A 14,047-nucleotide genomic window follows, 5' to 3' on the forward strand; every position below is an offset into this window, starting at 1 on the left:
AGATAGCAAACTTTTTCTGAATTAGCTTTCAATCGTTTCATGCAAGCCATTTTGTGAGGAATTCATGAATGATTTTATTAGCACCAAGCTGAGATTCAATTAATACTTCATCATGTGTGTATTTTCCTTTAAATAAATACAGTCTGTTAGGACTAAGGATCATGGACATTTACATAACCAGTGATAATATTGAAGAAATTTTAGTCATGCTTATCCAAACCCAGAGTGTTTGTGGGATTCATTACCAAACTTCACCAGGTTTTTGTGAGCATTATCTAGAGGTTTCATCCCTAAATGTATAAAACAGTTTCAAATTAATGGAAAATATTTTGTCAGTGACTAGAACCATGTTTCCCAGCCTGTATGTGCCATATATTCAACAAACCAGTAAGCTTTTCATAAATGAAAGTAATCCTGGACTTTTATTTGGATATTCGAGCTGGAGGTTGACACCATTCTTATCATCTCCATTCAAAAAAATGTTTCCAGGGTTCCCAGTCAACATTGACAAGGCCTTTTGGTTCAGGATGAACAATGTGTACAAGTTGAATACATGATGCTGGAGAAGATTGATACCATTCAATCTTGACTCACCTGTGAAGGAGTTGTCACATTTATTTCTGGAACAAAGTTATCATCAAATAAACTGATAATATTTTCTTGTTGCATGTCTGCCGTTGGTGTGAGTTTAGGCAGTGGTGGGACAGGAGGCCCTTTCCTCAGCTGAAAGAAAAATAAGTATGTTTGAAAGATTAAATGATATATCAAAAGTATACAACACAGTACTAATTATTTTTTCAGTGTTTCAGAACTAGGACTAGCAGTTTCTATATCATTTAGGTAGGTGTGATGTAGAAAGAACCATCCGATTGCCATTTTTTTGAGAGGACTAACAAATCGTCTCTCCATTTTTCCATCTTGATGTGGTTGTCCTGAACTATTTATCTTCTCTTCAATCTATTCTTCTTCTTGATCCTCAGGTTTCTTCTGATTTATGTAGACAGTCTTTTCCCTTTTACATATTGTTAGTTCCTTTTCTGGATTTTCCACTGAATGTATTTGTTGATCAGCTGAGTCTTCTGTCATAATATTTAATTGTTCTACTTTTTCTGTTATATTCTGTGTAGTTAATTTTTTAGTTGTAATCAAAGTTTGAGTTTGTATCTCTGGGCTGGCATCTTGTTCTTTTCTGTAACCTCTTATTTCATCAGTAGCTGTTAGAATAGTTTGATAATTGCTTTCAACATAAAGAGAATCTATTCCTGATCTTCATCCATATTCTCTTAGTAGTGTATTAGATTGAAAGCTTTACAATCAGAGAATGCAGGAAAAAAAATGCAGGAATTTTTTTTTGTCACTGTGTATAGAACACAGCTAATGTCTGAAGGTTGCATAGGTCTTATCTATTGTCTGGGTTGTCTGCTAAGTCTCTTTTAAGCAATAACAAATTGTAATATCAGGTTTAGCCACAAGATGTTGCCCCTAATTTAAAGTTTTCTTTTGAATCCAATGTTTTTATAATCTTTTAAATTTTGCTTCTTTTTTATAAGTAAAAACCCAGATCTTCAGTAAGAATAGAAAATCTTTTAGTCCACAAACTTTAAGAAATAAATTTCAAATTTAGGATCAGGTTATTCTTGCAATGTTTTAAATTCCCCTGGATAGTCAGTCGCCACTGTTTCTAGAGGGAGGGATAAAATCTCCTTTCCCTCCACAGGGGGGAAAGTACTTTAATCAGCTTATGCAGGAAAAAATAGTTAGGATTTAAGAGAGGTAGATCTCACCCAGTCTCGTCCCCGCTGCTTTATAGTTGCCTGGTGGTAAGTGTGACTTTGGCTGTCTGCAGCCTAGTGACAAGCCATATTGCTATGGCCGGTCTTTCATCCACTGGTTTGGAGGCCTGCCCTGGATCGAGCGGAAGGCTACTGCTCTCCCGCAATCAAGTGGGGATCCCCTCCTTGCTGGTTGCCCCTACAGGGTCCTTTCCAGGGTCCCCCAGCAATGTGAAACTGGATGCAGAAGATGGATCTCACCTTCCAGATGTCCATGGTGGCTGTGTCAGCAAACCGGAAGTCTACAGAGTCAGCATATTTTCCCAACAATTTGGTTCCTCATTTTCCCAACCTCGAAAGGATGGAAGGCTCAGTCAATCTTGAGCCAGTCAGGATCAAACTCCTTATGCCACCATTGGATTTTCCATCTGGACAATTTATGGCACACGGAAGAGTTAGCTATCTGCTGAATTCCTACTGGCGTGTTGAAGGACTATCCCCTTCTGGCACTATATCTTCAAAGCAAGGCTGGCTTTAGCAGAAAGCCAAGCAGGCACTGGCCTAGGGTGCCAAAACGTAAGGCTACACATGCTGCCCCTCCTTTTGAATCATTTTTAAAATGAAAATATTTATTATGACAGAAGGAAATGCCACCAGTCAGTGTGGACACCACATAGCCTTGAGTCAACTATCCTTTTTTTTGCGGGTATTTTCTTCTCTTTTTTGCAGGTGTGATTTGCTCACGGGGATAGAAATCTCCTGGAAACCAAACGTGAGTCTTCCATGAAGTTAATATTACAATTAGTAAGGAAAAAGCAGAACCTCACCCAACAGTGTGGAATGGGGATGAACAGCTACAGAGTGTTTTTCCCCATGGATACTATGCTATTAATATTTTATCCATGCTGGAATGGTGAAATCCTTAGCAGGACAATTTTTACACATTTTCTAGGTCAGTTTTTGGATTATGAAATCTTTGAACATTAGTTAAATTTCCTTTTAAGTATTTTTACAGTTATTCTGTTTAGGTAAGTACATACTGAGCATAAGATAGATAGCACTGGCTCTCGTAATGTTACTATAAGTAGTATTTCCTATAGGTAAAAGTGGCCTCTGTTGGGCTGGGAAGGAAGAAGAAATGGGAAGACATAAAAGAAAAATTATTCTGAGAAGAAGAAGTGAGAAAAATAATGGCTAGCAATCAAAGGTGAATCTATATAGCATTGGCTATTAAAATGTTGTTGATCTCAGGAGAACCTGAGTCAAGATTCTTGAAATAATCATGAGTGAAGAGGAGTCCGACTTTCGGTTTGGTCGCTGACAGGATAGATGGAAGAAGCTGGTGCGCCGGCTTCCCAGTCCAGTTTCGCTTTGCCCAGCGACCCTGAAAGGGTTGGAAAGTTGCCCTGGAGGGGCAACGAAGGTGGGACACTCCAGGAGCTCAGATCAGGCAGCGGTCGATTGGAGCAAACTGAAGAACCCCTCTGAAAGGGCAAAAGAAAGGCTGCCAGGTGAGCCGAGGCAGTCCAAGTCATCCCCAGCCAGAAGGAAAGCTCTGCAAAACAGCTGATTCTCAACAGCATGCTGAGACTGGGTGAGCTAGAGCTTTTTTTATTCTCCTTGTGGACTATAAAACGTTGAGCCCTTGATGGGGAAGAGCTGAAAATCAAAGACCCCCAGAAGGATTAATTTAAAGGTGGTGAGTAACTACAAAAGGGGAAAAGCAGCTTAAAGAATATCGGATATTGATAAATGAGCGTAGGCGGGCATCTAGTGGCGAAAGAAGAAATAACAGTACCAACAAACAGTGGAAAAAAAGAAAGAAAGAAAAAAGTGTTTCCAAAACAATGACCTTGAAAGACATCTGCAAACAACAAAGTGCCTTGGCGTGAGATTACAAGGGAAAAGACTTCTCATAGTTATATTTGTTGACTTTGGCTAAAACTAGACAGACACTATTTGGAGAAAGTGAATGCTTTATATCGAAGACCTGAATGGAGGAGGTGGATTTGACTTAAAATAGCTGGCTCCTTTTGCATTTTGGATTTTAGCCCAAGATTGTGGGCTGTAAAACGAGTACATCAAACATTACTAGACCTATGAAGAAAACTTTTTCTGCACCCTCTGTGGGACAATTTAGTCCAACAACCCAGGGATCTATTGAAACAATGTTGCAACGTGAGAAAATAAGCACTGCCCAAAATGAAATGCAGGCCTCACTAAAACTGATTCAAGAGACAATGCAAAAAAATCATGAAAAGACACAAAGTAACTTTGAGAAATTAAGCGAAGAAATCCTAGATATAAAGGCACAATTTGAAGCTCAAAACCAAATGATTATTAAAAATGAACAAAGAATCCAGAAAATTGAAAATAAATCAGAGGACATTGATAAAAAGATGGAAATGTTATTACAAGAAAATGAAAAATTAGAACAAGCAAATAAAGATCTAGAGGGGGCAGTTAAGATTCTGGAAATGGAGAAGGTGGAAAACTATTTGAGATTCCAAAATATCCCTGAGGATAGAGAAGAAAACATAGCAGTTGTGATCATTGACCTTCTGGCAGAGGCTCTGAAGGCAGACAGAGTAGAGATCCAAATGGAGATTGACGAAATATTTCACATGAATTCAAGCTACGCAAGGAAAAACAGACTACCAAGAGAAGTAATGAAAGGTTTATAAAGAAAACAACAAGGGATGAAGTACTAAGAAAAGTGAGAGATGAGCCATTACAATACAAAAATAAAGAAATTGTGGTTTTAAAGTAGATACCCAAGAGAGTAAGAGACACTTGAAGACACTACCATTTCCTAACCACAAAGCTGGTTGCCAAAGGCTAATGCTGGAAGGCATTTTAATAAATTGGAACAACACAAGATATCGACTGGATTCAATCTGGAAAGCAGAGGACTTCAAAGCAAGGAGTGCGACAACGACAAGGGGAGAGTAAGGGACAGAAGCAAATGGAAGAGATGACCCAAGGAGCAACCACACAAACAGGAGAACAGAAAGAGAAAGATGAACAAGAGGGTGAAGGTGAAGGAACTGCCAGAGAACAGAGGATTACGAGATCGACTAGACCTAAATATAAATAATAGAAATGGAAATGGAGAAAAAAAATGGAATTGTTTGAGTGAATGTAAATGGACTAAACTCTCCATCAAAAAGAAACAAAATCTTCAGGAAATTACAGAAATTGAACATAGATACAATTTGTTTGCAAGAGACACATATAAAAGAACAGCACCATAAATTATTGGAATATTCAAAAATTGGGAAACTTTATTATGCATCAGCACACCAAAAAAAGGGATTGCTGTATACATTAAAGAGACAATAGATTCTAAATTGGTATTCTCAGATGAGGAAGGAAGAATTGTAATGGTAGAAATATATCTACACCAAAAGCAAACATTGTTAGCGGCAATCTATGCACCAAATAACAATCAAGAAGAATTTTATCAAAGCCTACATAGAAAAATAATAGAAATGGAGTACCCAAAATATTTGTCTAGTAGGAGATTTTAATGCGATAGTAGATGGAACAACTGATTATAAAAGCAACAAAATAGGAAAAACCAGAAGAAGAAAATTACCTAGGACATTTTTTGATATGGCAGAGGAAATTGGAATACAAGACGTCTGGAGGGAAATCAATCCACAAAATTTACAATATACCTTTTATTCAAACAGCCAAAAATCCTGGTCAAGAATTGATATGATTTGGATGATGTCTGAATTGAGGATGAATACACAGGAAATTGAGATAGAAATAGGCACCTGGGCAGACCATAACCCTTTAAAAGTGACATGGAGAGGAATACAAAAAAGACCAAGGTGGACTTTAAATCAATCTATAGTAAAAGAAGAGAATTTATAGAGTTAGCAAAAAAAGAAATGGAATTCTTCTTTAAAGAAAATGAAGAAGATACAACATTACAAAATCTATGGGATACAGCCAAAGCATGCTTTAGAGGTATACCTATAACATATATGGCAAAGAAAAATAAACAGAGAAGACAGCAATATGTACTATTAAAAGAAAAATTTGGAAAGTTAGAATCAGAATTACAAAAAGATCCACGGAAAAAGACTTTGAAAAGAGAAATGGAAATAATAAAACATAAATTAAACCTGTTGGATTAAAAAAAAATGGCAGAACAGATAAAGAGAGCAAAACAGAATATTTTGAAAATGCCAATAAACCGGGAAGATGGTTAGCTTATAAACTTAAAAAACAGAAGGAAAAGAAAATGATTCACAACTTAGTAGATGGGAAAGGCTATTTACAATTCAAAAATGAAGAAATAAAAAAGATAATTAAGGAATACTACAAGGAACTGTATGATAAAGAGGAAACTTCAAGAGAGAGAATTGTTCAATATCTAGAAGAAAATATTCTTCCAAAAATTCCAGAGACATTTAAAACTATGTTAGAAGAAAGGATTACAATGATGGAAATATCAGAGGCTATAAAAAGACAAAAAAATGGGAAAATATCGGGCCCAGATGGGCTTCCGGCGGAGCTATATAAAAATCTACAAGACATACTAAGTGAACCATCGAAAGATGTTTGTAATGGACTTTTGTTACATGCTAAACTCCCGGCTACATGGATGGAAGCAAACATTACTCTAATACCAAAGAAGATTCAGATTTGACGCAGATTAAGAATTGTAGACCGATTTCACTGCTTAATGTGGATCACAAAATTTTTACTTCTATAATGGCGGAGAGACTAAAAAAATACTTAGTTGAATTCATACATCCAGATCAAAACGGTTTCTTACCAAAGAGACAAATTAAAAACAATTTAAGAGTGATAATGGACGTATTAGAATACTATGAACTACACCCAGGGAAACAATTGGCACTAATATTTTTAGACGCCCAAAAGGCATTTGACAATGTTTCCTGGCAATTTATGACTCAGCAACTACAAATTATGGACTTTGAACAGAAATTTACAAGTATGATAAAAACAATATATAACAAACAGAAAGCCAAAGAGATTGTGAACGGAGACTGTACTGAGAGCTTTGAGATAAGAAAAGGCACAAGGCAAGGATGTCCATTATCCCCACTGTTATTCATTTTTACCTTGGAAGTTTTAAATAGAAATATTAGACAAGATACAGAAATTAAAGGACTGGAGATAAAAGGTGAAACATATAAATTACAAGCATTCGCTAATGATTTAGCATTTATCTTAGAAGAACCTTTGGAGATGATCCCTAAATTATGGGGAAAGATAGAACAGTATGGAGAAATGGCGGCATTAAAAATAAATAGAGAAAAAACTAAGATAATAGTTAAGAATCTTACAGATAAAAAAAAAACCAAATGTCAGAAAAAATAGAGGTACAGATAATGAAAAAGGTTAAATATTTGGGTATACAGCTATCGGCCAAATGCTCAACAATAAAAGAAGATAATTATATAAAATTATTCAAACAAATAAAATGGGACTTGGAAAGATGGAAGAATCTGCAATTGTCAATATTAGGAAAATTGCTACAGTGAAAATGAATGTACTGCTGAAGATTCTATTTCTATTTTAAACAATTCTGATAAAACTTGAGAATTTTTTTTTCCAAGACCTAAACTCATTAATTTTGAATTTTGTTTGGCAGGGAAAGAAAGCTAGAATTAAGATGAAAACATTACAAGATGCTAAGGAAAATGGAAGTTTTGGGTTACCGGAGTGGGCTTTGTATTATCAAGCATCTGTTTTAATATGTGTGAAAGAATGGATAACTCTTAGAAATAAAAGGTTGTTATATTTGGAGGGGCATGATTTACAATTGGGATGGCACGCTTTTTTATGGAAAAATAGAGTTCATAAGTATTTCCAAAATCACTATATAAGAAATGCTTTGTTAATAGTAGGGGAAAAAATTAAAGCTAAAATATATTTAAAAATTCCAGGGTGGTTATCAACTATTGAAGCATTTGTACATCCAAACTTGGTAGACTTTGAAAAAAAATTGGACATATAGAGATATTCTAAATATTGATGGGAATTTAAAAGCTAAACAAGAACTGGAAAATCAGGGTATCAACTTGTCATGGTGGGCACATTTACAGATGCAAAATAGATATGAAAAAGATGTGAAACTGTATGGATTTTATAAAGTACAAACTGTATTTGATAAGATTTTGTTAACCTCAGATGAGAAATTAATTAAGAAAATGTATAATTTTTTGTTAATTTTGGAAACGGAAATTAAGTTAAAGAAACAATGATAAGATGGGTGAAAAACTTTGATTATAATATAGAATTAGAAAAGTGGCAAAAGCTATGAGAGATAAATTATAAATTGACAATATCAACTTCATACAAAGAAAATTTATATAAAATGTTTTGCAGATGGCACTTGCCACCAGCAAGATTAGCAAAAATGTTTAAAAATATGTCAGATAGATGTTGGAAATGTAAGCATAACTCAGGCACGTATTATCATGTTTGGTGGACATATGACAAAGCAAAGGCTTATTGGAAAAAGATACAGTGCCAAAATATTATCTGAATTGTTACCTGTGAAGGAGATTTAGGGCGTGCAGGTGCTGGAGAACTCGGGGTTGCCAATGTATGATTTGCATTCGCTTCAGGACTAAGTGGTGGGGAAGCCTCTTCAGGTGGTGATGGAGTTTTTGCAATGCGGAGTGGACCAGAATCGCTAGAGGAATGCAAAATGTTAATATATATACTCATTCTCAAGGAACATCTGGGGACATTTCTAAACCTACAGATTTCCACTTACAAAAGAAAATAAAAATATTTAATTTATTTATGTTATCTATAAAATACAATAAATCCTAGAAACCAATCCTATATTTGCTTAGATTTTGATTTTTTAGGCTCCTTGTTCTCCCAAATTCTGAAAATCCTTATTATCTATGACAAGTGATTTAATAACTTTGTTTGTACTAGACAACTTTTCTATATTATACTAAATGAAATGAACGTGAACCCTTAATATTATGAACATCTACAAAGAAACACCTACTTTTTCATTTTTCATGAACTGACATGTGAAGAATCAACATTCAGATTACATCTCTGAGCATAATCTTTGATTATATAGCATTGCTTGCTTTCACTTCTGAATATCAACACTCACCAGATTTTATTAGAAAATATCATTTCTGTATATGTCTCCATATTACCATTTCTATTTCATGTCCTATTTTTAATATACATTTCATTATGAAGCATCATTACAGCCCTTGGCTTTTAAGCTAATAATAAGAAATATATTTGGAAATGAAAACCATTGAGTTAGTCACTTAATTAGTAAAGTTTCACTGGACTATAGTTTCATTGCTAAAGAGCCAAACATTTAAGTATCATTTTGCTATCTAAAACCTCCTAAGATTTATAATTTATAAAAATACTAATGTTACATTTTGATGGTACATGCAGCTATTGTATTCTAAAAGCATCACACTCAATAAGAAGAAATGTAGTTTTCAACATCTTTGTGAAGCACTAAAGTAATACATGATTGTTCAAATTTCAATCATGTTTTCTATACTAAAGCAGAGCAATATCATTTTTAAAATACAAAAAACCTTGGTGTTCACTCACCACCTCTTTCTATGGAAAAAGAAGAAATATAAAAGAGCAAGTTTTAATAAAAGAAAGAAGGAAACGTTATCTTTTTTTCTTATTCTATTTGTCTCTAATTTTGAAGGAAGTTACACCTATAAGAGACTTCATAGGATTTATAAATATTTCCTGTGCAAACATGCCTGGTGCAAAAGAGATGTGCTTTCATAAAGTGCAATATAGTTTTGAACTCATTCACCTTCAAGCCTTTCAATGATTTACTTAGATGCTGCTTTAATTTTTTTTTCTTGTTAAAAATATTTGAATGGTTTCCCAATTCCAGGTAATCAAGATTTATATAAGCCATTCTTCACTTAGCCTGCTGATAGAATAGACTTTGCTTCCCATAATCACAAACCAGTCTGAACAATCCCCATAGTCATGCTGGTAGGCATCAAAGTAGTTGAAGACCAACCCATCTTGGTTGAGGAAACATGATGCAGCCAGTTAAATAGCATCAGTACATTGTCATTCAGCAAACCAGTCATGACACAAAACAAATCCATAATGAATGTATCTTGTAGAGTTCCCAATATGTCTAATAAAACTATTGCAAACACTTTTATCAGGGGGGAAATTTGCAAGATAGTTTCATTTTGACCATGCCCTTAATCTTTTTAAGTATTCTACTGCTCGTTGTGCATTATATCATTTAATAATATCATACTTAGACATATAAAGAAATAGAAAACCAAATGATTAAGAAAACTTTTTTGTTTTTTAATTAATTTCCTTTGTGTTTTTTGAAAACATTCACCTCCTCCTCCCATTTGAAAATTTGAAGAAGGAAGGAAAAGGATTAACTATTTACTAATAGTTAAAGTTATGATATCAATGAAACTGGTCTAACTTTAGATATGCTCACAGCATACCGATAAATAAAATAACATGTGAAAGGACAAATTGTTTCAGATTGTTTCAGTAAAAGTTTAAGGGCAAAAGTTCAATGAGGAAATAAAAGCTTGTCTCTAGCTAGCGCCTACAATAACTGCATTTTGCCTTGAGTAGATAGACACATTGTATTCCTTTTGAACCTTGTCTAATGCAGACCGTTAACAAGTTTCTTCTGATTCAGCTTTGATTCCTAGTGATTTCATGAATACATTCATCCAGTTTTCTTGGCAGCTTTATCAAAGTATCATTTTCCAGATGATTTCTGGCCTCCCAATCTACAGTTGATATTGATCAGAGCCTAGATACCCCCCATCCCTGTAATCATATGACTAACCACAGTTCTTACCAAGATCTTTCAGTTCTTAAGACTAATTGAGCAAACCGAGGGAACTATAAAATTACCGTCTTAATTAGATGGGTAGATTGCATGAATTACAAAATGATCATCTCAAGAACTGCAGTCACAGGTAAGAAATTAATTCTTTTTTTATTATGAATGAGTTTTATACCTAAGGAATATCTGGTTGCTATCAAACCAAAGAAAGGAGCAGTATCCCTCTAGGAGCCGTATCTCTCTAAGAAGTCCAGATTATAATACTAGATTAGGGTGGAAGATTGAGCCTCCATTGCCAGAATAACTTAGACAGAAGAACACCTTAAAGGAAATTTGCTGAAATTACTGTTGATAGGAGCCATACCTAGTATTTGGGCTGTGTGATTCCCACCAAACTCTAGAAGCTTCTCTGTCCAGGCATAAACCCCACATTTGGAAATCAGAGACCACAATCAGGAGAAGATATAACCTCAATGAAGGAAAGCAGTAACTGAAATGCTCCCTCAGCTTGTAGGCTCTATTCATTTCCCAGCTGAATGCATTCCATCATTTATATTTTTACAAAAAGGAATATGAAAAATTGCATTTCAATATACATATTACAATTATTTTTTCAGAAAACAATGCATTATTAATAAATTATCTCCAAACACAGTACACGTATATAGCTTTATCTTTATTTTAGTTCCTTTGAGCTGCCAAAATCTGGGGAACTGAGAAATCCAGATAACTGCATACTGAACTGCACATGTATTGGAAATTACCAGTGACAGTGGAACTTGCAAAGAATGGGTCCCTTAATTGTCTCTAGTAAACATCCAACCTCTTTCCAGCGTAACACATAATTTACTTTTACAAAATTATATTGAATTTCTAACAACTAGTGTCCTTTTAATGCACAGATAAGGACTGATATAAAAGATGAACACACATATTCAATAAACAAATTGTTTACTATCCACTGATTTATTTTACTCTGTCTAATCAGGTCATATTATTTGTACATTTAGCTGCAGTTTGATAAAAGATTTTTACCTGGGTGCTCCAAGGATTGTGAAGGCCTTGTCAGCATGCTGCTCTCCCAATTTAGTTATCACTTCATAAAGTTTGTGGCAGAGCTGAGGAAAAAATCCACAACAAAACTGTCATTTTAACAAAGCTATTTTAGTAGTGGTGGAGGGAACCAAAACTGTTATTTTTTTCATACAATGGAACTAAGTTTAAACACAATTTAAAATATGGGACATTATCACAGTCACACAAATTACAAATTACACAAATGCAAAATTTCACACATAATACTTATAATGTACTAAACAAGAGTTTGTTGTTTGCTGGGATGATTCAATGAAAAAATGATTTATAAAAATCAATTAATGCTTGGTGTCATTTATATAAATCAGAATAAAGACATTTTTCAGATTTAGCACCTTGGGGTTATGAACCTCAAGTTTCGGTTAAATAGGGTGCTTTAATGAATTCTAAAACCTAACAAAATCTGTTATGTTATCTACAATATATAGGAAAGGCTAGAAGAGAGTCCACAAGCATGGGGAGTCTACTGGGCTCTCTCTTGCTGCTTAGTTCCTACCCCACACCTTCAACAAATTTGATTGCATGGAGTAGGCTATCATTTCTGAATGGCAAAATCCAGACAACCAATAGAGTGCATTAAAGGGCTATGAATTTATACTTCTCTTTGTTGCCACATCTAATGTTGTTCAGATATTTGTAGCACAGATACAGTAGCCCAAGCAGGGATTTGGAGCTATCTCAGAACAGCAGCAGCATAGAAAAAAGGAGAGAATGAGAGGGAATGAGAGGGTGCTGGCACTATCACCTCCTCTTCTTCTAGTACTAAATTTATTGTTGCAATAAAAGCCTGAATATGCACTAGAAGTGGGGTATGGATACCTTTCTAGGAAACTGCTGCCAATCGTCCATTCATTTTCCTCCTCCTTCTTTGTGAGGTAATAAGAGGAAAGAAAATTGGCTTAATAAATTTGAGCAGCAACTCCAGATGATCAGTAGATGGCAGCAAATTAAACCATGAAATTACCATTGCCATCTAGTGTTTATCCAAATATTTACAGCCCATATAATTAGTATGGAAGATTTCACTCATCTGAAATTTGAGGATAGCTTGTGCTGTGTTCATTAATGTATTTTAATGAGAAGAGAAGAAAGAGAAATACTTGGAGTGACTGAAGAGGAGAGGAGATATTTTAATGGGGTTCAATTCTTCTGATGCAGCATAGAAGAAACAGCTATATTGCACTCCAATTACCTTTCTTCCACTCAACCTGAAGTACCATATTCAAGAGGGACCTTGTTACATGAGGCTTTTCGTCATTGGGGAGATATGCTTTTGGGGGCCAGAACCCCAAAATCTTTACTTACTATTCAATCTTCTATATAGACATACAACTGACTTGAAGAAAAAAATTAAGGCCAACATAATAAATGTTACAGCAGTGAAATTTATTTGTAAAGATCTTCATTGCATCAGATCTAAATATGCCTTCTTTTCCAGGGTTGAAATCTGAAAATACAAAATTAAAATGGCCAGCAGAAATCAACTATGATTCCTTGTGCAGTTGCTTACCTGATATTTATAAAACTGCCTTTATAGCTATTAATACTGTGCAATATATGTGGCATCACTCTGAAGCTGAGAATGACTTCAATTTAATATTCAAATCAATTAACATTGAATCTACTAAGATAGAAAATAGATACACTGATAAAACTATCACAATCTAGTTAATTTGGTATTCAGTGAAGGACAAACTTGACCATGGATCAGCGCTGCTATTAAGGCCTACCTTGTAGCAATAAAGGCAGTGAAGTACCAGTACTTCTCTACCCTTATTGCATCTGCAGATTGCCCCCCTGCAGTCCTACTTTGGATGCCCTGTTGGGCATAGAGAAACTCTAAAAGAGGCATGTGGAGGAATTTTGTAGCTTCTTTTGGATAAAATTGACTGGATTTGTTCCTAGTTGGGTGCTGGCCTTGTTCCAGGTCCAGAGAAGATGCCTGGAGAAGAGTCCTGCCAAGTTATCTGGGAACAGTTTGAACCTGAGAAAGTGGAGAACAGTGGATAGCAGTATTTCAATATTTGAGGGGCTGCCAAAAAAAAGAGGGGGCCAAGCATCAGAAGGCAAGACAAGAAACAATGGATGGAAACAAAGGAGAGAAGCAACCTGGAATTAAGGAGAATTCTAGAGAAATTTCCTAAGTGAGAATACTTAACCAGTGGAACGACTTGCTTTCAGAAATTGTAGGTGCTTCATCACTGGAGATTTTTAAGAAAAGAACCATTTATCTCAAATTGTATAGGGTCTCCTACTTGAGCAGAGGGTTGGACTAATAGATGTCCTAGATCCCTTCCAGATCTATTCTGACTAATTGATAAACAGCTAAACCAATCTG

General features: G+C 35.0%; 1 protein-coding gene across 1 annotated transcript in view; it reads right to left on the minus strand.

Moving 5' to 3' along the window:
- AMPH (amphiphysin) overlaps positions 1-14,047 on the minus strand; it is a 105,765-nt gene that overhangs the window by 28,184 nt on the left and 63,534 nt on the right. The window contains exons 9-11 of the mRNA XM_029283179.1: positions 11,650-11,732; positions 8,313-8,454; positions 595-723 (exon numbers count right to left, since the gene is read on the minus strand). Coding sequence (XP_029139012.1) covers positions 595-723; positions 8,313-8,454; positions 11,650-11,732 — 354 coding nt within the window. The remainder of the gene's footprint in view (positions 1-594; positions 724-8,312; positions 8,455-11,649; positions 11,733-14,047) is intronic.

Source organism: Protobothrops mucrosquamatus, unplaced genomic scaffold (genome assembly GCF_001527695.2).
Source record: "Protobothrops mucrosquamatus isolate PMUCROS unplaced genomic scaffold, P.Mucros_1.0 scaffold32, whole genome shotgun sequence".
Taxonomy (NCBI): domain Eukaryota; kingdom Metazoa; phylum Chordata; class Lepidosauria; order Squamata; family Viperidae; genus Protobothrops; species Protobothrops mucrosquamatus.